The sequence below is a fragment of the Planococcus citri genome, chromosome 1, assembly GCF_950023065.1.
Source record: "Planococcus citri chromosome 1, ihPlaCitr1.1, whole genome shotgun sequence".
NCBI classification, from domain to species: Eukaryota; Metazoa; Arthropoda; class Insecta; order Hemiptera; family Pseudococcidae; genus Planococcus; species Planococcus citri.
This window is the reverse complement of record NC_088677.1, coordinates 47,090,292-47,112,148: the sequence shown is the minus strand read 5'-3', so window position 1 is coordinate 47,112,148 and position 21,857 is coordinate 47,090,292. Positions and strand designations below refer to the sequence as shown.

Sequence of the window (21,857 nt, the reverse complement as noted above, 5' to 3'; positions counted from 1 at the left end):
ATGTATCTTTTGACTTTTTAGTTCTCGTTTTTATCGTAAATAAACACACAAATTTATACAGTGTAACCAAAATACAAACTGTTCTGATGCAAAAGAAAATTTTTTCAAAATGGTTCAAGTTGAAAGAAAACGCCTAAAAATCTTTTATTTCTGAATTCTGCGCAGTTAATGAAATTATTTGTTAATTACCTTTCACCATGAATTCATTTTCAATTCATTCCAATGATTTTAAAAACTTTTTGCCTCTGATTTTCATTATTGGTCAATTCACGTAAACACCTTCCAGTCAATTTTTGCTCCTTCCGTTGCCGTCCGCAAAAAGATTATTTTGATTGATTATAATGTGATAATTTATTTGTTACGGTTATGAATTGTAAAAAAAATTGTTTTAATCTAAAAATATGTAACAAGATCTGCTATAAATTCAATAACAGTATGAATCCCAACGTTAACGAATCATTAAATGTGGACGAATGTAAATTATGACGACTTTTCAAGTGTTATCAGTGTTTGTAAATTCGTGTATATAGTTGATTATTTACAATTGAAACTGTATTTTTAAAGGTAATTTTCTACTGTATAGAAAACTCAGCATGTCTGTCTAATGTAACTTCTCAACGCTCAAGGTTACAATACCTTCTTCTGATTGTTTCAACTAGATTAATTATTATTTGGTTTCTAGAAATGGACGACATACTGCTGCAAAATTTTCCGAAGTCATCCCCAACATCTCACAAAAGACACTCATTGAAATACGAAGAATGTTTGATAAACGGCGAAAAGATCAAGTTACCTCAGGCACTCTGCGAAAATACGGAATTGTTTCAAGTTCTGTTTTCGGTGGATTCGTGGAACGCGTTCACAGAACAGCAGAGGAGACACTTGATGGTAACTAATACGAACCAACTTCCTAAAGATGAATAATGTACCGAGTGATAGATGTATGTATCATATCGGACTTATTTATTCTAGCAATTCCTGCCCAATTTCGAAGAAAATGACGCTGAAGAAAAGTCATGCACTTTGAAATTACTATTTTCTGGCGAGGAATTCCGTTTCGGTGCTAATCCTTTAACTGAATTCTGCGATAAATTGAACACAGGATTTTACAGAAGTGATATAGTCAACATGCAAAAACTCGTGATGAAAGCTAGATACAGAGAATATTTGTGAGTAGAAAATTGAAGTGTTTTTTCTCTTGTTTACATTTCTACCTAACACATTTTGTTTGTTACTTTTTTTTCTAGAAAAAAACAACGCATATATTACTATAAAGTACTTAAACATAGTTTAACAATGCGTCATAAATTATTAGAAAATGTATCAGATCTACAACGGGGCTCCACTTTACCTTCGGCGTCCGTAGGTACTAGTCCTTCCAGTTTGAAAAGAAAAATGGAGCGTATTTCATTAGAGAAAAGGGTAAAACACCGATATTTTCAAGAGTTGAGTTCGATTAAAAAAGAAATAGGCGATTCGAGTGATAGCTCATACGATGAAAACTATCCAGGTACCAATTTTGCTTTCTAGTATCATGAAAATAACATGGAATACAAGAATGTAATTCTAATTTCTTTTTTAGAGGGCTTTATACCACCTCCGTTCACTAAAAAACACAGGAAACAAATCTGCGTTTTAGAAGAATCTTTTAATGAAGAGTTCGAACAACCGACTATATCAACCTTATCTAGACCTGACTGCTTGGATTTAAGTCGTTTAGTGCTGAATGTTGATAATCCTTTCGATATGACTGAGGACAAGTATAAAGAAATGGTTAAGCAGTATCATAAATATAATCGTAATTTACATGTAAGTATTCACTTTTTAAAAATTTAACTCACACTTTTTAGGATAACATTATTCTCTATGTTCCAGCCTCATTTGAAAATACAGAAAAAAAGTAAACCTAATAAATCGCCTGTGGTGCTCAAAGCTTCTAAAGAGATAAAGCCAGTTAGAAGAAGAAGAACTAGAAAGCCCGCTGCAACTGCGACTAGTCCGAAACAGTCGCCTCTGGTAAAACACTTTTTTGCGATTTACTTGAAAATGTGATTGTAAAATGTATTGAACAGTTGTATTGATTTATTAATTTTTTCTTTTCACAGAAATCAATTGAATTAATTAAATCTGAATCGCAACCTATTGATGATAATTTTTCAAGTCCTCCAGTCACTAATTCGTTTACTTTTGTCGAAGTACCTCCTGCTGAATCGAAATTCAACTCTGTACAAGTAAAACAAGAAGTCGATGAATTTCCAATCGTAAAAACCGAGCCAAGTATATCGGAGGAAGTGATGATGAAGAATGAATTAGCCATGAAAGAAGAGCAAGACAATGCAGTAGCGGCATTACTTAAACAAGAAGAAGAAGAGGCTAAAGTAAACGAATACATAAAAAATGAGGAAAGTAAATCATCGGTTTTACTATTCGACGAGTTTAATCATCACGTTGATGTAAACAACGACAAAGCTCAAGCTGATTTCCTCCTGACTCCAGAAAGCTATAACGTTGCGTTGCATTCTGTTGTCACTAATGATAGGTGAACATCATTTGATCAAAATATTATGCACCTTTAACTTGCAATTAAAATATTCATTTCATTACAGTTCCTCATTCAGCAAATCTTTAAGCAGTGATAAAAACACACCAACCGAAACACCAAATATATCAGAAGTTGATAACTTGACTTTTGAATCTTTATCAATCGATCAAATTGCAGAAACTACATTTGCAAGTTCACCTTCAGTATCTTCTTGTATTTCAAGTGCGTACATTGGAATAAAAATATATTTTATTCGAACATGTACTGTACTAATTCGGTTATTTCAGCTTGTGGAAATGCTACTTCAACTCAGAGAATTTCACCAACCGTTACCGATTTGGATAATATGAACGTAATGGATTTAGGCCCTATGAATGTTGAAGAGAATGAACCACCGCCCACTCGAGATAAGTAAGTTGACATGAAGACTGCTGCAAATTCTCATTATGTGCAAATGTATTGAATTGACTATTTTATTTTTGTTTTAGGCCGCCGCCTGAACTGATGCATAATGCTCATACCTGCTTCTTTAGTTTAATAAGAGAAATTGTTTGTTCTACTTGGGATCATAGAATGGATTTGCGTAATTTACAAAAACGTGTAGATACGTGGTACGATAATGCAGTTTCTCCACTCAACAGTTGGTACACTAATCAATCGTGGCCTAGTTTATTACAAAACGCGGTTACATTTCTAGCTGGACAGTGTCCTGGTGAGTAGATCGCTTTGAAAACAGAAATTTTATAATATTTATTTGGTTAATTGATATTAAATGTTAATATTTTCAGATGATTTACTACCAACCGATTACGTGCCGTATATCGATTACAAAGCAAATTTAGATATTTACCAATGGATTGGCGCTGGCCGCGACTCCGATGCTAAGTTAATGCTTTTATGCGAGGCATGGCTGAAAAATAAAGACGAAGTAGCTGCGCGAGTGGTCGAAGATGAATCTATAATTCCGTTCGTGCTTCGCGAAGAATTCGATGTGAAACGCGAACAAAGATCAGTTTCTCCTGCTTCTTCAAGGTTTCCAACTGACTGGGTCGTTAAGCCTTCTTCGTTCGAGGAAAAGGAAGATTTTCGGAAACAGGTTGGTTTTCAGTTGGAACTATTCTTAGTCTCAGAATAGTATTTTGACCCTTGACTTCTGTTGCAGGAATACCATCGTTTTCAAAATCCAAATACACCATTTGTATATCGTATTCATGGGTATCAAACTGTAGTAGGTCCTGTCAATATGAATCACGTGCTTCCAAATAATGCCAAAATTAATAAAGGCAGCTCCTTACTTATTGAAAGCAGACCTTATTTCGTTACTATTTTAGCTTTAGGTTAGTACTAGAAAAGCGATAAGATGAAATAGTAGTTTTAAATGTAATATACGAGGTTTTTTTGTCATTAGTTCAAGATGCAGCCGCTCGGTTACCAAATGGAGAGGGTACTCGACAAGACATTGTTACCTTACTAAAAGATTCTCAATACTTATCTAATAATGTAATGAACTGTATACTTCACGGTGCGGTTACTTACGCTTTAGAAAAATTACAAATTGAATCGGATCCGTGCGTCAAATACGACGCTAGAAGGAAAATTTGGATTTATCTTCATAGATCGAGAACGATTAGTGATTTTGGTAAGAAAATACTTTCCCGTAATAGTAAAAAAAAAAGAAAGGAAAAAACAATGAAATTCGGTCATTGTAATAGAATTTTAATAATGTTTCAGAAATGATCGAAGCTGTTAAACCGAAAATTTCAAGAAAAACTCCAGTTTGGAAACTACGTAAAGACTTCGCTCCTGTAACAAATGTTGCATCTGTAAAGCCTGATTTTCGATCAACGGATCCGATAAATGTTCGCGTTACTAAAGAACCCAAAGCGAATGCCAGAGGACCTAAGAACGCAGTTGTTAAATCAGCTGACGCTAAGCCTGTCGCCAAAAGAGCAACTACTGCTCAACGCAATACTAAAGATGAAAAGACTAAATTACCTCAAACTGCGATCATTCAGACTACAATACCAGATACCGTTTGTCAAAATATTGATAAATTAGCAGATTCGCAAATTATTAGCTTTCAAACTGCCGCGGTTGCGGAGAAACCCAGAGCAGTTGTTCGCACTCCTGATGCGAAGGCTTCTCCTAAACCTGTTGCCAAGACAGTTCGGCCGTCCATTATCAAAAAAGCTATTATCAAAGAAGGTTTTACAACTAGTCCTGCGACAAATAATTTAACTGTAAGTACTTTCATACATTTTTGAATGTACATAGTCTGTTATGCGCTGAAATTTTAAACAATAACGTCTTGAAATGATTTTTTTTAAATAGAAAACCAATATTGCCGATGCTAAGTCAATTATTGCCAGTTCCAGTATTCTTTCTCCAAATACTATTGTTAAATTAATCAATGCAAAGACATTAACGAGCAATGAAGCCGGTAAGTTTTTTACACTCAAGAAATCGCGTAATATAGCATTCAGTTTTTTGAATCAATTTTTCATTGTATTCATTTGTTTATTTATTTTGTAGTGAAATGCGCCAAACCCATCACTCAAATCTCTCCTCAACAAATAGTAGTAATTAAACAAGAAGATAATTCTGACAAAAAACACACCGTTGTGCTAAAACAAGTGCAACCAGGGCAAACTCCTCAGCAACGAATAGCGCTTGCGAATTTGCAAAAAACTCAACGACAGCAGCAGCAGAAGCAATTAGAACAACAACTGATAAACGCCGATACACGCAATTGTAATGTCGTCGAAAATAGATCGAACGAAGTACAAAAAGTGACTTCGGATGGGGTGGAAATGAGTAAGCAAGATTTACTTGAAAAACACCAGAAACAACTGCAGCAATTACTAGTGAAACATCAAAACGAGCTGAAAATGCAACAAAGCGGAGCCAGTAAAGATCAACCTGTGCAAAGCGTTACAATACAGCAACCTAAAACCTTACCGAAACAGATGATAGTAATAAAACAAAACCAAGGTCAGATCGTAGCTGAAACGCAAAACGTGCTGAACGAAGAAGAATCGCCCTCACAGAATACCAAACATATTTCTGCGTCGCCTTTAGTTATTCTGAATAAACAACAATATCAGCAACAAGTATCGAATTCGAAACACCAAATTATACAATTATCAGGCCAGCAATTATCAACGCAACATATTCAACAATTATTGCTAAAACAACAACAGCCGATAAAACGTGCTAATCCGCAACAACAGATAGTGATGCTGAAGCCCGAACCGCAGCAGCAAGGCCAACAGCAGATCGTTATGCTGAAACAGCAACCTCAGCAACAACAACAGTTAGTAATGATTAAGCAAGCAACGCAGCAGAATCAAAAAATTCAGCAGAAACAACCTCAGCCGCAGATTATACAGATAGCAAATAGCGCCGGTATCATGACTCCTTATTCGGCGGACATTACAAAGGTAACTGCAGAATCGTTTCGGTCGTTATTTTTTAAAATGAAATATTAATATTTTCCACGTCAATTTAGCTGCAAGCTGCCGTATCTTCAACTTCCACTGCTAGATTACAAAAAATACAGACTTCTGTGACCCCTGCAATTATTCAGAATTCAAAACCTGTAACAGGTGCGATTTTGTAAATTTGACTCGTTGATTACGAACGAAATGATGTGTATTATTCGTAAATTTTTCTTGCAGTTTTGGCGACTGGTACTACAATTTCAGTTGCTGTTAGTAAACCGAGTCTTCCCACGTATACAGTTGTAGCTCTGAATCAACAACCAAAGATGTTTACGCAGAATAATCAAGTTAGTAATATAATACGATGCGCATAAATTTTGATTTTTTTTCGCTGTTAATCAAAACTTGAATATTACTATGCTGTTGCAGAATGTACAAATTCTCACTCCGGCCGCTACAACCGTTAATAATAATCAGACCGTGGTATTGCCTACTACATCGGGAGGAGCTCTAACGTTACTTCAGCAAACGCCAGTTCAACAAGTTCTTTTACCTTCTGCTTTTAATGCGCCTGGTATGATAAATTTGAAAACATTGCAAGGCCTCAAGGTTATTCCGATTTCTGCCCAAAATGCTGGATCTCTGAGAGGTTAGTTACATGTGCATGAAAGGATTTATTTCAAATGTCGAGATGGTATCAATAATGTGACATTTTATTGCTTAGGACAACCTGTTATTACCAGGTTAGTTAATTCAAACGCGATTCGACCTGTTGTAATTCAAGAAGATATCAACTCAGCTAATGTATCAAATTCTAATGTAACGCATCAGTAAGTAATAATATTAATTTGACTTGTGATATAACAAATTGTAATTTTTTATTTGTAGATACCTATATTTTTTGTATAGTTCATTTGACGTTGTATTAGATAGATTTGATTTTATACCAAAAATTTGCAATAATGAGAAATAAATCAATTTATTTTTTTATAACTACGTCAAATTATTATATGTATACCTACTCGTTTATTTCATTTTTCATATACCTACTTTTGATATGTGTGGAAAACAAACTTTTTTGAAAAATTCTGAAATGCTACCCGATATTGCGCTTATCTTGTAACTGTTTACTAAACAAGTTCATTCGTAGAAATTGAAATCCGTCCCAGCGATGTATTGCTTCGACCAATTATCAAATCTGACGATCATTTCGGGTGTCATTTTTTCCTTCCATTGGCCGCTGCAACCTTTTCTAATGAAATTGGCATCCTCCGGTTTTTCTACAATTTTGAACGCAGTCAATTGCTTTTCTTGGTTAACGGCAGCGTTATGTTTCATACTATTATAATCTAAATGCTGGGTCAATTTCTTAGCTTGTTCCGAAGTTAAACTGGTACCTAGATAATCTGCTACTTTGTGTACAACTGATACCAAATCCTGTATAAAATTGCACAAATATACCTATTTATTTACTACACTTCTTTGAAACCTAGGAGTCAGAGTAGGTACCTACCTATGTAATAGAATTTTGAACATGTATTGATAGTACGACTACCTACTTAAAAACTTGATTACATACATACTTCTTTCATTTTTTCGTAAGTTAGAAATAATACATCGTGAGTTTTCTGGAATTCCCAAAAATCAAGAACGTGAGTCCAAAATGGATTATAAATACCTGAAAAATAATTAAATAAAGTACCGATACGTAGGTAAAAATGTGAATCAATCGTTTCTCTTACATTCATCTCGAATAAATATCTCAGCCCATTCTTCAAATGTTCCTTCATACCCATTGATCATGCAAACGAAATGGTATTGAGAGATGACTACATCTTTTGGATTACGATACACATAAATTATCTGCGAAAAAATTCTAGGCATTAGAAATTCTGTAGGTCAAGTACTTCGTCGTAGGAAGAAGTTTATCAATTAGGAAGTGAGAACATGAACGTAGGTATGTAATACTGCAGATTGATACCTTGGGTTTTACTGTCCACAACTGCTTAGGTAACAATTCCAAAGATACATGAGTTTTTATAAATCTAGGTGATTCGGCATTCATCACTTTATCAACAGTCCAAAACTCATCAGCTAATTTTTTATCTCCCATCATTGCGGCTAATCTGCGAAATCCCATCCGCATAAACAACATATCTACTCGTATTAATAGTCTGAGCAAAAAAAAAATACTGTATAATTTACTCACTCAAGATACATAAATCGTTTATGAAGAATACTTCCTTTAGCAGCATCGTAATTTAAATTATTGCACAATAACCAAACCATTTCTTCGGTCCAGGTAGTTCCTGGTAGGATTTTCAAAACAATCGTTGAATGTTTTGTTCATAAACATTGTATCAAGTAGAAACTTACCTTCATAAATTTTTTAATATTTTGAAGTTCTTACCACTCCGAGGAATTGAGATAATCCAAATATCATCTTTACGAATTTCCATATTCAGAATTTTGTCGGCCCATTCGGCATACGGTTTCGGAAACATGACATGTCTAGGCCCCACTATTATTTCACCGAATGGTTTATTTGTTTTTTTGGTTTTGGCTTTTGCTTTTTCCAAATCAGGATCATATGGTGCCGGTGAAATTTCAATGATGTTCGAATTCATATTTACAGTCGACTATATTTTAAAACGTGAATTTGAACACTGAACTTTAAAACATTAGGTATAGATAGAGATACCTGATACCTGCACCTGACCACCTAAACTTTTTGTTTAATGAAAAATATAAGAAAATAAGATAGCAGCTCACATAGTTATTGCTTGTAATAAACGCGAGTAAAAGATAAATTTTGCCATTTCAGTTTTTCATTTTCATATATAGTATGAATTTACATGCTGGTAGGTAGCTATAAGTGAACACTATCTATAAGTTAATAATAGTACAGAATACATGTAAGTAAAAGTATTACATGCGGATACCTGACTATGGCTTTGGCTACCTATGATAATCTCGACACCCATTTTCAAAGTGCTTCAAGCTGATAATATAAAAGTATGAAGCAACATTAGCGCAACAATGGAATTTTTCAAATAGTACATTACATTACTAGATTAATAATGTGGGTGATTATGAACGAGTGCAAAGTTACTGCGCGAGTCGAAGACGAGCGCTGTAACTTTGCACGAGTTCATAATCACACACTTTATTAATCGCGTAATGTAAGGTGCTTTACATAATAAACACTCGTAACCTCACCATTTTACACTTCTGTTGTTTAGATGCAAAAAATGTGCGTCTATGAGTGACCAAACTTCACCGGTTAAATTTGTTAAATTATGTCCAAACGTAACACGTACGTAATGGCGAGTTTTGCGGCGTTGCCACATAACACCACGTACATAATACGGCTATTACGTACGTGTTTCACCCGGCATTAGGTCGCTCATAATGACGTACATTTTGCATCTAGCGACAGAGGTGTAATGATGAGATTACGAGTGTGTATTACGTAAATATAGCTTCTAATCACTATGAAAAAATATAAATACGAACAGTATCTGGATATTTGAAAGTGCTAGAAACTCAAAAATGATTTCATCTTTAAATCATAAATTTAGGTAGGTTGAGTTGAGTCCATATAGAATCTCAATTGCAGAACTACCTATCTCATACATTCATTTCAAGAGTCGAAAGTAGTAAACTCGTACCTACATAAAATTATGTATTATAGGTAGGTACGTACTACAGGGTGCCCAGAAATATCGAGTACCCCAACGAAAGTTTTTCATTAAAAATATAGGTTGGCAACGTGAAATAGATGCATATGATTGGTGGAATGCTATCTCATCTCCAGTCCAACAACCAATCATGTGCTATCATTATCATCATTCACTGTGACCAATCCGAAGTATTTGGCAGAAAACTTTCTTTGGGGTACTCGATATTTCTGGGCACCCTGTACATACGTACGTTGGAAATTAAGCGATACCTAGTACCTAACCTACATATTATGAGTATAGGCTAATCATTTGCAGATGGAAAGTAGATTGCATAATTTATTTCATCAATTTCAGCCTAAATTCTTTTTGTGTACTTACTAAGTATTTTTTCCCTCTATAAATACTTGAGACTATTCTACATGAATGCACTTTCGAAAATTGTCAAATTATATCTATGTCAGTTAATTCGACATTCAAAGAGTTTCTAAGAAGTTCATGTTCTGTAGATTTTGCAAAAACATGCCTAAAAGCTATCGACCTACTTCCCCAAACAAAAACATTTCTTAATGTCTCTACATAGGTACTTACCTAGTTACTTTATACTTTATTCTCATGAAAAAGAAAAAAATAGACACACCGGTATGATACTTTACAGGCACATATAATGCATTTCGTTAAAAACCAAAACCAACAATGATAGGTAAAAGTAATATCCATATCCAAGAAAATGAAAAACAGGTAAGTATGAGGTACACATTTTCAGTGGTCACAATAATACAATTACATGCAATTTACCTAAATAACGTATCTACATCACTATTTTTTGTATTTTTTTCAATCCATTTATCAAACAATTCGACGATTTCAGGACTCATCGTTTTCTTCCATTCATTAATTTCTCCTTTTCTCAAGAACTGTACATCCTTTGGCTCATTGACAATCTTATTTCGTAAAAATTGCTCTTGTTTATTTATGCACGGATTTTGTTTCATGTTATCGAAACTAAGGTGAACCTTCAGCTTTTCTAAATCATCTACGGTAACCGATTTATTCAGAAATTTCGATACGTCTTGAATCACCTCTGATAAATTCTGCGAATAATAACAATGTTTTAAAAAATGTTCATCGGCCTATTAGCTAAATAGGTAAGTATCTGAATTGATGGCAATATAGATTCTTCGTACTTGATTCATGGCTTCATAAGAAATCATTTTTATATTAGGGTGAGTTTTTGATAGTTCCCAAAAAGCGTTGACATGGCTCCAAAATGGCTGATAATTCACTGAAAAATTAACATCGTTGAACATATTCGTCTCGTTTTAAAATCAAGGTAGGTACTAGCTACTAGGTAGGCACTTATAACTTACTTTTTTCATTTAAAAACAGTTTAGCAAAATCATCGAACGTTCCTTTAAAACGATAAAGCATTTGAAAGAAGTGAAACTGCGAAACCGCTATATCTTTAGGATTCCGACAAATATAGAAAATCTGAAAATTAAAAATAAGTAGGCTTATGCACATGTAAATTATATGTATAGGTAGTCAGTTTTCATGTCGATGTCGTCAGGAATAGGCCTATTATTTAAGGTCTTCAAAATGGAAAAATATCTTACGCCACATTCAAAATTTTAAAAAATCCATGTCAGTGTATACTGTATAGGTAGGTACCTAAATAAGAAGCAAAGCTTACCTTAGGTTTTACTGCTCCAACTAATTGCTTCGGCAAAAGTTCAAGTGGCAAATGGCTTTTAATGTGTCGAGGAGATGGGGCACGGTTAATGGCGTCTAAATCGTCGAATTCACCTGCGCCTTTGAAGAATTTCATTTTAGCAACCAATCTGGAAAAACGTTCGAATCAATCATTTGGTTCTCAAAGTACCTACTTAGGAATATAGAATTATATTATCGCATAGAAACGTAATTCGATTTTAAAAATAATTTCGACACAAAAAATGTTTCATTGTGCACAATACAATACAGTACGTATAGTACCTATACCTATAGTTACATATAATTGCAATACTCACTCTAAGAACATGAATCTCTTGCTTAAATTCTGAGCTTTGGCTTTTTCGAAATCTAAATTGTTATTCAGCAACCAAATCATTTCTTCGGCTAGCGTTGTTCCTGAAGAAAAACCGATCATTCAATATCACTCCAACTGCATCACCTAATCCGCAGTTAGGCAGGTATTCTAGATGATCAAATCGTAGGCCTACCACTTCTCGGAAGACTGATCACCCAAACATCGTCGGGCCGCACTTCCATTTGCGAAATTTTTTCAGCGGAGAGAACATAATGCTTGGTAATCAAGGCGCCGGTACTTTCCAATTGAACTTCGCCGATCGGATTTGATGGTCGGTCAAAAAGGCTGTTATTTTGTTTAAACTCATCTTCGTCGACAGGAAGAAATTTTAGTTCGTTTGCCATAATGTAGCAATTTTTCAAACGTTGATTTATAAGAACGGCCGTGAAAAATTTTTCCAGCTAGAAGTAAATCTTGCTTGTTTGTTATCGACGAAAGTCGTACTTCGAATTACCAAACGAAAACTTTTTCAAAACTCGGTTTTCTTACAACTCGTGGTGTAACTTTTAAAAATGCCGTATCAGAAATTTCTCGTGCGATAGAGTGTAACATTCACCATGTAGTAATTATCAGTCATGTAAAACTCCATCACGTTTTACAATTCGCTCAAAAATTACGATTTTATTATCAATGTCCATTTCACCATTGCTTTCACCTTTTCGTTATCACCAAGTAAATTAACAAAGCAAGAAGTAACGACATCGTGAGTATCGTTTATTCGTACATTTATAAAGCTTAAAGTCATATATAAAGAAAAATACAACGTGGGTCCAACACTTCAATTGCATATTCCTAAATTGGAAATGGTTACATCGAGCGGTTCCGGTTTCTAATATCATTCATAATTATCTGAAACAAACGAAGAATCAATTAAAAAACCAAATTACCAATGTACATTTTTTACCACATTATTCAGATATGACCAAAAAAAAAAAAAAACAAAAAACAAGTAGGATAATAGAACACAATTGAAATAGGATCCAATCTAGATGCGTCTTTGATTTTTAACTAACGAATTGATTTTCTCTGCGGTAGATTTTTGGTAACACGTGTTCTTTGTCCCAAGCGAAACGTTTCCAACAATTCTGAAATCACACAAAATATACAATTGGACCATTGCAAAATCAGTATCATTGAAAGTTAAACGTCGGTTGAAATATTTCACAATGTTTCTTTTATAGTAGGTATGGATCAATCAAAAGAGCGTAAACTTAAGTGTGCACATACATACACTTTTCATCACTGGTTCCGTAACAATAATAAGTGACAATTCGCTAAACTGATCAGGCTCGAAAAATTTTTAACCAGCTGAAATATTTTACGATTCAAATAATAAACTGAGCAATTTTCAAAACATCGGAAGCAATTTTAAAGCAAACTCGTTTCGTCAAATATACTGAAAATTTATACGATTATAGGTCGAAAATATTATCATCGTACTCACCGGTGCGCTGGTGACTTCATTCTGTCTTCTACTCAGGCTCGTATAATTCTTGAATCTGTACTGGTCTTGTCTCGGATCTGGGATGAAATTATATAAATCCAACTTCGTGACATTGGTACTCGAAGAATGATGTCGTAGTAACGACGATATTGATTGATGGCGTTTTTCTTCGATAAAGATGGTAAAATATTCGAACGTTGAGGATGTTGAAGATGTCTTCAGATGATCGATGGCATTAAAGATGTGAACGATGGCGATTCGACGAAATGGAGATGGCCAGGTGGTACTGATGCTTAACGTTTAGAAATCCCTTTGTACTTTATCGTTGGACTCGACACATCACATATCATTTTTACACACTATTACTTAGAAGAGCACTTCTGAAGTGATACCTCGATAAAAACTATATTTGAAAAAATATCGTGATTTAAAATTACAATAATACATACAAAGTCATCGCATAATTAATTAGGTTTAAGGTTAGTTATGATAACATACGACGATGATCACAAAAAATTATTTATCCGTTTTGTAACCATTATGAAATGTTCAAACAGACGGATATGATACTCTGATAAATTTTTACACGACTTACAATTAAAAATTACGCACATCAAGCTACAAAACGAAGTCGTATATATTTTTCTTTTTCACGGCATTTAACGTGGCAATATTTTTCATCAAAATGCGACGTTGTTTTCAAGACCTACGCAATAAAATCTCTTCGGTTTTGCGAAACCGCCTCGAAAATCAATAATGGCCAAAAATCAAAGCCCAGCATCTAGATTACGATTGTAAATTCGTCTACGAACTCCTATTAAACCGCCTATAAGTCGTTATGTACGCGCTCTTGTTAGTAAAACGAGGCTAGAGAGCACAAAATGAAAGCAATTTGTTCGACGGAGCGAAAAACGACTCATAAAGATGAAAAATCTGATGAAAATAATTACGCATCAATAATTAATATTCCAACTCACCCGTCAAATCCTTAACGCTGCTGTTGCAATTGCTGTTGAAGCATTTGTTTTTTACGCATAGAACGTAACGCTTTCTCGCGTAATATACGTTCTTTTTCATCGTCGTCGGTCACTTCATCGGTATCCTAAATTCAAACAGAAATGATTAAACATCGCATCGAAGCAATTTTCAATCCGCGGCCAAAATCAACACGTACTTCGCTTTCGTCTTTTTTCTTTTTATGCTTTCGATGTTTCTTATGTTTCTTGTGTTTCTTATGTTTTTTCTCTTTTTTCTTTCTTTTATCATCTTCGTCATCACTTTCCTATTTTGTTATATTTCCAAAATTACAAAGTTAAACTTGAAAAAAGAAAGCGTTTAGTGCCTGATTTTCCCATAGTTAGCTCTTAGCTCGTTCCTCGCTTCGCTCAGAACGCCTTCTACTTCGCTCGCCTATGCATCCAAAATGGGTTCATTAGAGTCGTTCCCCAATACGTTTTAAGATACAACAAATAGTTCGCTTCTTCGGGAAACAATGCAAAAATACGCAAAAATTAAATATCGAATTCGTTTTTTCAGCAAATGTTTTTTCTAAATAGAAGGGAGCTTTGCTTTACAGGAGGAATTTAGTCCACCACCCCACACCCCATTTAAATACTTCACCCAGAGAACAATCTCCTTCCTTTCACTCGTCCTATATGTAGTTGTGTTTTTTGTTGCTGAAAAGGAGTAGAGAGGGGTTGAAAAGTCGAAACCCTCAAAATACACACCCAGGTCATCCCCCAGATGTACATGCCAAATTTTAGCGTTTGAGGCCTATCGATTGGCTTTCAGTTTGACTTTTTCTGGTATTTTCCACCTTTCTCTACCTCCTCCTAAAAATTTGGAGCTCCGCGAATATTGACCCAAGGTCATCTCCAAAGCCACTTGATTCGTACGCTAAACCAAGCCTAAATAGTAAATACCACGTTTGAACGAATTTTGTGGAAATCTCTACGACTGCGATCATTTATGTTCTGGTAAGAAAAAATTGTGAAATATTGATGGATTTGAGCTTTTGAGATCCCAAAACGGATTTTGTGATTGGTACCACCTCCATCCCGGGATAATGAAAGGCTGTATAAGTTGTTCTACGGGAAATCAGGCGAAAAATAATTAAAATGCGACGATACACTTACTTCTGAACTGGATCCTGAGGATTTCTTTCGTTTTTTCTTTTTTCTTAGTTTTTCATCATCTTCGGAATCCGATTCAGTTTTTCTCATTTTCTTATGTTTTTTCAATTTGAGATCTTCATCATCGTCATTCGACGAACTCGACGACTTCGACCTTTTCTTCTTCCGACTTTTGCGGTCCTGCCTATCATCTTCGGAAGAAGAACTAGAATCTGTATCAGGTTTATTTTTTTTCGGCGGTGGCGAAGCTTCTGATTCGTCATCGGAATCGGAACCAGAAGATTTTGAAGATGGCAGACGTTCTTTACCGCGAGCCTAAAATATGTCAAAAATAATTATAAAATATTGAGAACAAAATAGGTACCTTAAAAGATCATTTTTAGAGAAACTTACATCTCCTTTACTATATTTAACATCCTCGGGCTCGCTGGATTTTTTATAATAATGGCCGTCTTTTTTTTCTTGTTTCCTATACGAACAAACTAATGAAATTAGAGACGAACAGAGTAATTATCAAAATACTAAAAAGTGAATTTATCATGCCTAGGATCTCTATCTACAGATTTGTATTTTTCTACTGGTCTGCGTTCAACGCTTTCTTCACTTCTTCTACGTTTCGAACTTGATTCGATTTCTCGTCTGCTAACAACTCTAGCATCTTCATCAGAAGAATCTCTGTTCATCAAAAATCAAAAAAGTACACAAATAAAAATCGAAGTAAAACATGAATTGTATTCGATGGGCCACGGACTAGGATTTTTTCAAATGGTAAAAAAATATTTTTAGATTTTCGTGTTGTAAATTACAGAACTCCACAATCCACATGGGTCACAGCATTACAAAGAAAAACAAATTTTTTCATTATCAAAATTACTAGCATAATCGGAGGTTTGAACAAAGTTTCTTCTACATTTAAAATAAAACGACGATACCTTTCTTGAGATCGATGGTGTTTCTTTTCACGTTCAGATTCAGTTTTCTTGTATTGATGAGGCGGAGATCGGGAAGAGCTAGGAGCGGCATTCTAAAATATAAGAATCGAATATATAATTTATTTACAATTGAATAAAATTGAAATTGGTAACATTTTCTCAACTCACTCTAGAACTGCTTTTTGGAGACGGCGAATACGACATGGATCTTCTTCCACTTGATGATCTCTTACGACTGTGCAGATTTTATATTCGTAATGAAGTTTAGAAATTTATTCAATGAATAATTATTACAACAAAACCAAAGAAATCAAATAATCATACCTTACACGAGCTACCGGTGATTCGGATGCTTTTTGATATCTTTTTTCCCGTTCTTTTTCTCGTTCCTTTTCCCTTTCCTTCTCACGTTCACGTTCTCTTTCCTTTTCGCGTTCTTTTTCGCGTTCCTTTTCCCTTTCCTTTTCACGTTCGCGTTCTCTTTCTTTTCGTTCAAGTTCACGTGCTCGCTCTCTTTCACGTTCGCGTTCTCGTTCTCTTTCTCTACGTTCACGGTCTCGGGCTAATCTCTCCCTTTCAGCTTCACGACGTTCTCGGTCTCGGCGTTCTCTGTCCCGATCGCGTTCACGGTCGCGATCTCTGTATCGGTCGTGATCACGATCCCTAGCGCGGTCCCGCCGATCTCGGTCTCGTCGATCGTATTCTCTACTACTGCCTCGACGATAATCACGTGAACGCGAATCTGATCGTCGTCGATTACCCTTTGAAAAAAGAGTCGAAAACAATAAAGAATGTTGTTTTTTTTTTTACAAAATACGAGTGAATAGATGAAGGAAATTACTTTTTTAGAACGCCTGTCACCTCGACCTCTGTCTGATTCACTGCCCGAAGAATCGCCTTTATTACTACGGTAATGTCGTTTCTTTTGTATACTATCTTCTTTCTTGCGAATTTCGAAATCTTCATTTTTCTTCGTTCCGTGATCTGGTCAATCAGGTTCAAAATTGAAACAAAAAAATTCACGAGACTGAAAAAAGGCAATAAAAAAGAAATAAAAGTACCAGAAGAGGACGATCTGCTTGACGAATTACTAACGCTCCTCCTACGGCTATTTTTTTCCTTGGAAACGCTTCGTTCTTTTGCAGGACTTGCAGATGACGCAGAAGAACGCCTGTCTTTTCGCGAAGTTATTTCTTTTTTATCTCGTACAGGTGAACTGAAACAAGATGAGTCCATGATGATTCATTTCAACTGATGAAATATCAATGCGCATTGTACTGACCTAATGTCATTAGAAAATGAAGACCGTAAAGCCTCGTCATGGTCTTCTAATTTATCTTTGTTTATGGGAGGACTATCATTAGCGTCTCTATCGTCGTTGCTAAAATCGATGAAATTTCACTGTTAGGATTATACCAATAACTATGTCCGCTTACATGGACGTTTTACTGAAAATAATTTTATAAAGGGGAAAGAAATTTTTACCCGAAATTATTTTGTTTGCCATCAATGGAAGGAGATCGTCGTCTATCAGGACTTTCGGTATTTTTTCCAAGATCGCCATTATCTCCATTTTTCACATGGTCTCTCTCTAATGAACTAAAAATTTGAAAACTTTCATTTTACAGATTACTACATAAAGGGAAAATAATTAATAATTTAGTACTTACTTCCTAGGTTTCGATGGAGATTTCGAAGGTGATTTCTTTTTATCTTTGTCTCGTCTGTCAGAATCCTTTCTCTCTTTATCACGATGACGATGGCGATCCCTAGACCGACTACGACTTTTTCTTTCTTTTCGTTTTTCACGTTCTCTGTCTCTTTCCCTGCTTTTTTCTATTTTATTAGTTATCGTTTGAATCCGGTCTTGCTCTTCCTGCAAATTAGCGTCATATGATTAAAACCCAAATTCTCTACAAGACAAAACAAATCATTTAAAACACTTACCATCTTCTTCTTAATCTCTTCTTTTTTAAGTTCTACTAGTTGATCTGGTATTCCAGTGGCAGAATCTTGCGCATTCAACAATAATTCCCACAAATCGGTCATAAATAGTCGTGCATTTTTTCCATTCAAGAATCCAGTCAGATTAATTTGCATCTTTTTCGGATCCGGATACTGTGATAAAAAATTGAGATTATTGAGAATACGAAACAATAAGCTAGGAACATTATCACCATGCACATATTTCAATATGAAGAAATTCCTACTTTTTCTCCTTCCAACTGATTGTACACGAATTCGACCACTACATCATCTTCCATACCCAACAGCTCAGTAATTTTTTTTCCTATCCAAGGTTTAATGGTATCGAGCTTAACTTTGGTCATGTCAACCTGAAGAAGTGAAGAAGATGATTTTAATAACATGCTTGTAGGTTAGTGCATAGATAACTCAATTCAAAAACGTACTCTTTTAGCGAGATTATCTCCAAATTTCATTTGTTTTAGCAGTTTTTTTTCTTTGTCCGCAAATCGTGTATCCTGTTCAGCACTAGTTCCCTAAAACACACAAAAAATCGTAACGTAGAAGATAATGGAGACTCAAGACATTACCTATAACAAAAGAAACTCAAATGGAAGAGTATAACACTAAAAACATACCGATTCTCTATTTATTTAATATAATTATACTTACTGTGTACATCATCTTGAAAGTTTTGAGGAATAGCAACTGTATTTGAAAAAATAAACCGGCATAAATGCGATCAACAGAACGGAGATCACCACAGGATGATCAACGCGAAAGCCGAACAACCGAGTTGTTCGCGACGAACAGTTTGATATTGAACAAATTAATTAACACATTTTCAACGCAGTTTGGATATTAATTCATTTTCAATTCTTACATATTTACTTCACAACACGATTCATAAAATTAAAAACGCAGTAAAATTACAAAATTAGCAAAATTGCAAATTAAATTTCAACTTTTTCGAACACACACACACACCACTGTTTTCCAGGTGCGTGGTCTGCGTGTCGCTTGTCGGCCAACTGCGCTTGCGTCCTAATTAATGGTTCATCATCAATCCGTTGTGTCTAAAGAAGCGCAAATAGCAGTTCAAACTTCAAAAAAATTCAAAATTTATTTTTTATTAACATTTTTCAAAAATCATTTTTTATCAAAGTCAAAGTTAATTTTATTCCTTTTTTTTTAAAAAAAAAAGAAATCGTCTTTAGGCTCATAGACTCCAGTTTCGTTTCTTTACACGATAGTGTTTCGCCACTTTGCAATTTCGCCCACATGCTCCTGTCAGTCCTGTCTTAAATTAAATATTCCGCCTGAAGAGAAAAAATCAGATCAGTGACAGCCGAAACGTTTAGCGAAATATCTTTACATTCAATTTCGAAAGACGATAACACCACACCAGAAACCTGAAATAAAAAATCCGAAAGACGAATGTAATATAGGTATCTTATTTTATGATTTCTAGTTACTACGCTTTGATTGCTCAAATTCAGAATCCTCCAGTTAGTTTTTAAATTATTGGTTCAATTTCAATCACGAAACAATGAAATATTTCATATTCATAAACTTAAAAATAAGAGATATAATATTTGTATAACACATGTACAGCGAACAGAAAATCAATAAATAACAATGAAAACATAATATATACACGAGTTTTATTTTTAAAAAAGGATAAAACAGGTACTTAGGTATTGTATTTTGACCATTAAACGATTATTTTAGACATCAGAGTAATATTTTTTTTCCTTATTATCGAATTGCTGAAGTGTACATTGGTTAATAAATTGAATATAAATGAAATTCTACAATAATATTATTACTTCTTCTTTTTCAATTCTTCGAATCGACGAGTTAAGTCATCAAAATCAATATCATCAAAATTCACAGAAGGAGCTTTGTACGGACCACTAGGCGAATCGTTCGGTACACTAGGTAACTCCGGTAAATTCACATTAGAGCCGGACACAGAGGGCTTTGGTTGCGGTTTTACCACATTATCCTACAGAACAAAATAAATTGTAATTGACGTTATTCTACAAATTTTAGATGTCGAACTTATCGCCATTTATACCGTATTTTTGGGTTTAGCATCATCGCGATTTGGTGCTGGAACATTATTTGGTTTCTTCTCTTCAGGTGGAATGTTGTAAGAGTACGGTGGCGAAACACTATCGTGTAAAGAAGCCGGAGGTAACGGGCAGCTATTAACAGAACTTTCAGGAAACGTGGGCGATGTAATTACCGGAGGGGCGTTCGCATTGTTCATAGGCTATAAATTAACCAATAAATCGAATAAATCAGACACACAAACGCTAGTAGGCAAAATAAACTGAAGTGACAATTACCGGATAATTGAACGGGCGGTATTCTGGAGGTAAAGCAGGTTCTTGAGAAAATCCAACAAACCCAGGAGGCCTAACAATGGTATCCTTAGTCGAGTCATCCAAATTGTTTGGAACACCATCGAACAGAAGAGCATCAATACCTTTACTGTGTTCTGCTTCACGCATCACCTAATGGAAAAAATCAATTGACCATTCTCTTTTATTGAAGAATTTTCGCTTATAGATTGAATGCCTTACTTGAGGATCAGGTTCATATGAAATATTATAATTTTTTGCAATCTCAATCAGGTATTTTTCAACCAAGATTTTAGGAGGAGGTTGAACGCCAATTTTGTGCTTCAACTTTTCAGAAATCGTATCGACAGCTTCTGTGCGACAGGCCTATAATAATAGTCATTAAGTATCTTGCTTTTTACAGTCCAAGTCTTCTGAGCAAAATAATAATACCAACTTCGATGTATTTCTTTCCAAATTTAATCGCAAATTGATCGCTAATCGTTTTCAATTCAGCAACATCTGATTCAACTCTAGGTGATGCCCATATTAAACTTGAAATCGCTTCAGCAAGACTGGGATCGACGGTTCTAAAAATCAAAGATTGCATTACTATGTTGAGCAAATTTTATAGAAATGAAAACACACAACTTACTTGCTTTGTTGCAACAATCCAAATCTTGAAAGAATAAGATCACAGTACAGTTCAATCAGTTCTAAACCTTCCACCATATAGTCTTCTCGAATGATATGCTCGACACGAATTTTTGCACGTTCATATTTACCCGCAGCGATGTAATCTGCGATTTCTTTTCGCGATTTTTGAGCCAATTCTGCCTTCTTTTTTTCGAGCAATTTTAAACGATTAATGGCTAACCTAAGATTTGTCTTCAATTTGGAATAATTTGAGTCTGAAGAAAACATCTTGAAATAACTTCTCTTACAAAATAAAATGAGAAATAATTTCTTTAAAACACAATTAATTGCAATATGAATCAGTTCATCACACAAAAACTAATGATTTCATATCATTGTTATCAGTCACCAATGAGTCATGCGTGTGCGCAGTACGCAGCGTATTTTTGACCTAAAGTTCTTTTGTCCGAATGTCCGATAACGTTAATCATAACGAAACGAAAAACGAGATTTTTTGATTTTTCCGTTACATTACAAATAAGAAATAACGAAACAGTAACCGGTAACGAAAACAAAATTTTCTATGGATGAAACGAAAAATTTTGTTGTTTTTTTTTCAGTTTAGCCTTTCAGCAGGGGTTGAAACTGA

The 21,857-nt window shown here is 34.8% G+C and overlaps 5 protein-coding genes across 13 annotated transcripts; 1 reads left to right on the top strand and 4 right to left on the bottom strand.

Annotated features, from left to right (window-relative positions):
• Positions 1 to 144: 144 nt before the first annotated feature.
• On the top strand, positions 145 to 6,907 carry LOC135832352 (nuclear factor related to kappa-B-binding protein). Its single transcript, XM_065345534.1, has 20 exons — positions 145 to 564; positions 683 to 888; positions 973 to 1,169; positions 1,248 to 1,510; positions 1,583 to 1,809; positions 1,876 to 2,016; positions 2,106 to 2,539; positions 2,607 to 2,764; positions 2,830 to 2,953; positions 3,031 to 3,254; positions 3,331 to 3,638; positions 3,705 to 3,879; positions 3,951 to 4,181; positions 4,274 to 4,782; positions 4,874 to 4,982; positions 5,075 to 5,982; positions 6,051 to 6,147; positions 6,220 to 6,329; positions 6,412 to 6,631; positions 6,707 to 6,907. The coding sequence occupies exons 2-20, from the start codon at positions 685 to 687 to the stop codon at positions 6,814 to 6,816; spliced, it is 4,749 nt and encodes a 1,582-aa protein (XP_065201606.1). The 5' UTR covers positions 145 to 564; positions 683 to 684; the 3' UTR covers positions 6,817 to 6,907.
• Positions 6,908 to 6,942: 35 nt separating this feature from the next.
• LOC135832357 (luciferin sulfotransferase-like) lies at positions 6,943 to 9,480 on the bottom strand. 3 transcript variants are annotated; one of them, XM_065345542.1, is made up of 8 exons: positions 9,202 to 9,480; positions 8,925 to 8,983; positions 8,393 to 8,621; positions 8,192 to 8,291; positions 7,964 to 8,108; positions 7,725 to 7,845; positions 7,566 to 7,660; positions 6,943 to 7,419 (listed from the first exon to the last, which is right to left on the bottom strand). In XM_065345542.1, the coding sequence occupies exons 2-8, from the start codon at positions 8,964 to 8,966 to the stop codon at positions 7,123 to 7,125; spliced, it is 1,029 nt and encodes a 342-aa protein (XP_065201614.1). In that variant the 5' UTR covers positions 8,967 to 8,983; positions 9,202 to 9,480; the 3' UTR covers positions 6,943 to 7,122. The 3 variants fall into 3 exon arrangements, with proteins under 3 accessions (XP_065201614.1, XP_065201615.1, XP_065201616.1); XM_065345543.1 differs by lacking the exon at positions 8,925 to 8,983; XM_065345544.1 differs by lacking the exon at positions 9,202 to 9,480 and having other exon boundaries at positions 8,393 to 8,851.
• Positions 9,481 to 10,456: 976 nt separating this feature from the next.
• On the bottom strand, positions 10,457 to 12,095 carry LOC135835160 (luciferin sulfotransferase-like). The gene is made up of 6 exons (XM_065349305.1): positions 11,885 to 12,095; positions 11,693 to 11,792; positions 11,356 to 11,503; positions 11,033 to 11,153; positions 10,850 to 10,947; positions 10,457 to 10,756 (listed from the first exon to the last, which is right to left on the bottom strand). Exons 1-6 carry the CDS (start codon positions 12,093 to 12,095, stop codon positions 10,457 to 10,459), a joined length of 978 nt encoding a protein of 325 aa, XP_065205377.1.
• Positions 12,096 to 12,444: 349 nt separating this feature from the next.
• Positions 12,445 to 19,225, bottom strand: Srrm1 (Serine-arginine repetitive matrix 1). Of its 7 annotated transcripts, none has more exons than XR_010556304.1 (21): positions 18,897 to 19,223; positions 18,671 to 18,760; positions 18,470 to 18,595; positions 18,207 to 18,377; positions 17,930 to 18,135; positions 17,745 to 17,873; positions 17,542 to 17,640; positions 17,321 to 17,475; positions 17,101 to 17,243; positions 16,584 to 17,020; positions 16,428 to 16,494; positions 16,260 to 16,351; positions 15,871 to 16,002; positions 15,721 to 15,796; positions 15,331 to 15,642; positions 14,370 to 14,477; positions 14,173 to 14,297; positions 13,196 to 13,598; positions 12,979 to 13,059; positions 12,765 to 12,836; positions 12,445 to 12,600 (listed from the first exon to the last, which is right to left on the bottom strand). XR_010556304.1 is itself a non-coding variant. In XM_065345535.1 (18 exons), exons 1-17 carry the CDS (start codon positions 18,906 to 18,908, stop codon positions 14,184 to 14,186), a joined length of 2,469 nt encoding a protein of 822 aa, XP_065201607.1. In that variant the 5' UTR covers positions 18,909 to 19,223; the 3' UTR covers positions 12,445 to 12,600; positions 14,173 to 14,183. The 7 variants fall into 7 exon arrangements, 3 of the variants coding, with proteins under 3 accessions (XP_065201607.1, XP_065201608.1, XP_065201609.1); XR_010556303.1 differs by having other exon boundaries at positions 12,983 to 13,059; XR_010556306.1 differs by lacking the exon at positions 14,370 to 14,477 and having other exon boundaries at positions 12,983 to 13,059; positions 18,897 to 19,225.
• Positions 19,226 to 19,871: 646 nt separating this feature from the next.
• Positions 19,872 to 21,606, bottom strand: Ist1 (IST1-like protein). The gene is made up of 6 exons (XM_065345540.1): positions 21,228 to 21,606; positions 21,030 to 21,162; positions 20,816 to 20,959; positions 20,579 to 20,746; positions 20,305 to 20,502; positions 19,872 to 20,232 (listed from the first exon to the last, which is right to left on the bottom strand). The coding sequence occupies exons 1-6, from the start codon at positions 21,494 to 21,496 to the stop codon at positions 20,050 to 20,052; spliced, it is 1,095 nt and encodes a 364-aa protein (XP_065201612.1). The 5' UTR covers positions 21,497 to 21,606; the 3' UTR covers positions 19,872 to 20,049.
• Positions 21,607 to 21,857: the final 251 nt, after the last annotated feature.

Bases quoted from the DNA above. Each gene is read 5' to 3' on its own strand.
- LOC135832352 (XM_065345534.1), top strand. From the start codon at position 685: ATGGACGACATACTGCTGCAAAATTTTCCGAAGTCATCCCCAACATCT. The intron at 3,639-3,704 runs GTTGGTTTTCAG...CTTCTGTTGCAG, and splicing joins AGGAAGATTTTCGGAAACAG to GAATACCATCGTTTTCAAAA. The intron at 4,182-4,273 runs GTAAGAAAATAC...ATAATGTTTCAG, and splicing joins GAGAACGATTAGTGATTTTG to AAATGATCGAAGCTGTTAAA.
- LOC135832357 (XM_065345542.1), bottom strand. From the start codon at position 8,966: ATGGGTGTCGAGATTATCATAGGTAGCCAAAGCCATAGTCAG. The intron at 8,109-8,191 runs GTGAGTAAATTA...GGGATTTCGCAG, and splicing joins AAACGATTTATGTATCTTGA to ATTAGCCGCAATGATGGGAG. The intron at 7,846-7,963 runs GTATCAATCTGC...ATTTTTTCGCAG, and splicing joins TGTGGACAGTAAAACCCAAG to ATAATTTATGTGTATCGTAA.
- LOC135835160 (XM_065349305.1), bottom strand. From the start codon at position 12,095: ATGGCAAACGAACTAAAATTTCTTCCTGTCGACGAAGATGAGTTTAAA. The intron at 11,154-11,355 runs GTAAGCTTTGCT...TTTAATTTTCAG, and splicing joins TTGGAGCAGTAAAACCTAAG to ATTTTCTATATTTGTCGGAA. The intron at 10,757-10,849 runs GTACGAAGAATC...TATTATTCGCAG, and splicing joins CTTATGAAGCCATGAATCAA to AATTTATCAGAGGTGATTCA.
- Srrm1 (XM_065345535.1), bottom strand. The intron at 18,378-18,469 runs GTAGGAATTTCT...TTTTTATCACAG, and splicing joins ATCAGTTGGAAGGAGAAAAA to TATCCGGATCCGAAAAAGAT. The intron at 18,136-18,206 runs GTAAGTGTTTTA...GCTAATTTGCAG, and splicing joins AAGAGATTAAGAAGAAGATG to GAAGAGCAAGACCGGATTCA.
- Ist1 (XM_065345540.1), bottom strand. From the start codon at position 21,496: ATGTTTTCTTCAGACTCAAATTATTCCAAATTGAAGACAAATCTTAGG. The intron at 21,163-21,227 runs GTAAGTTGTGTG...TTTGATTTTTAG, and splicing joins GGATTGTTGCAACAAAGCAA to AACCGTCGATCCCAGTCTTG. The intron at 20,503-20,578 runs GTAATTGTCACT...GTTAATTTATAG, and splicing joins ACCGCCCGTTCAATTATCCG to CCTATGAACAATGCGAACGC.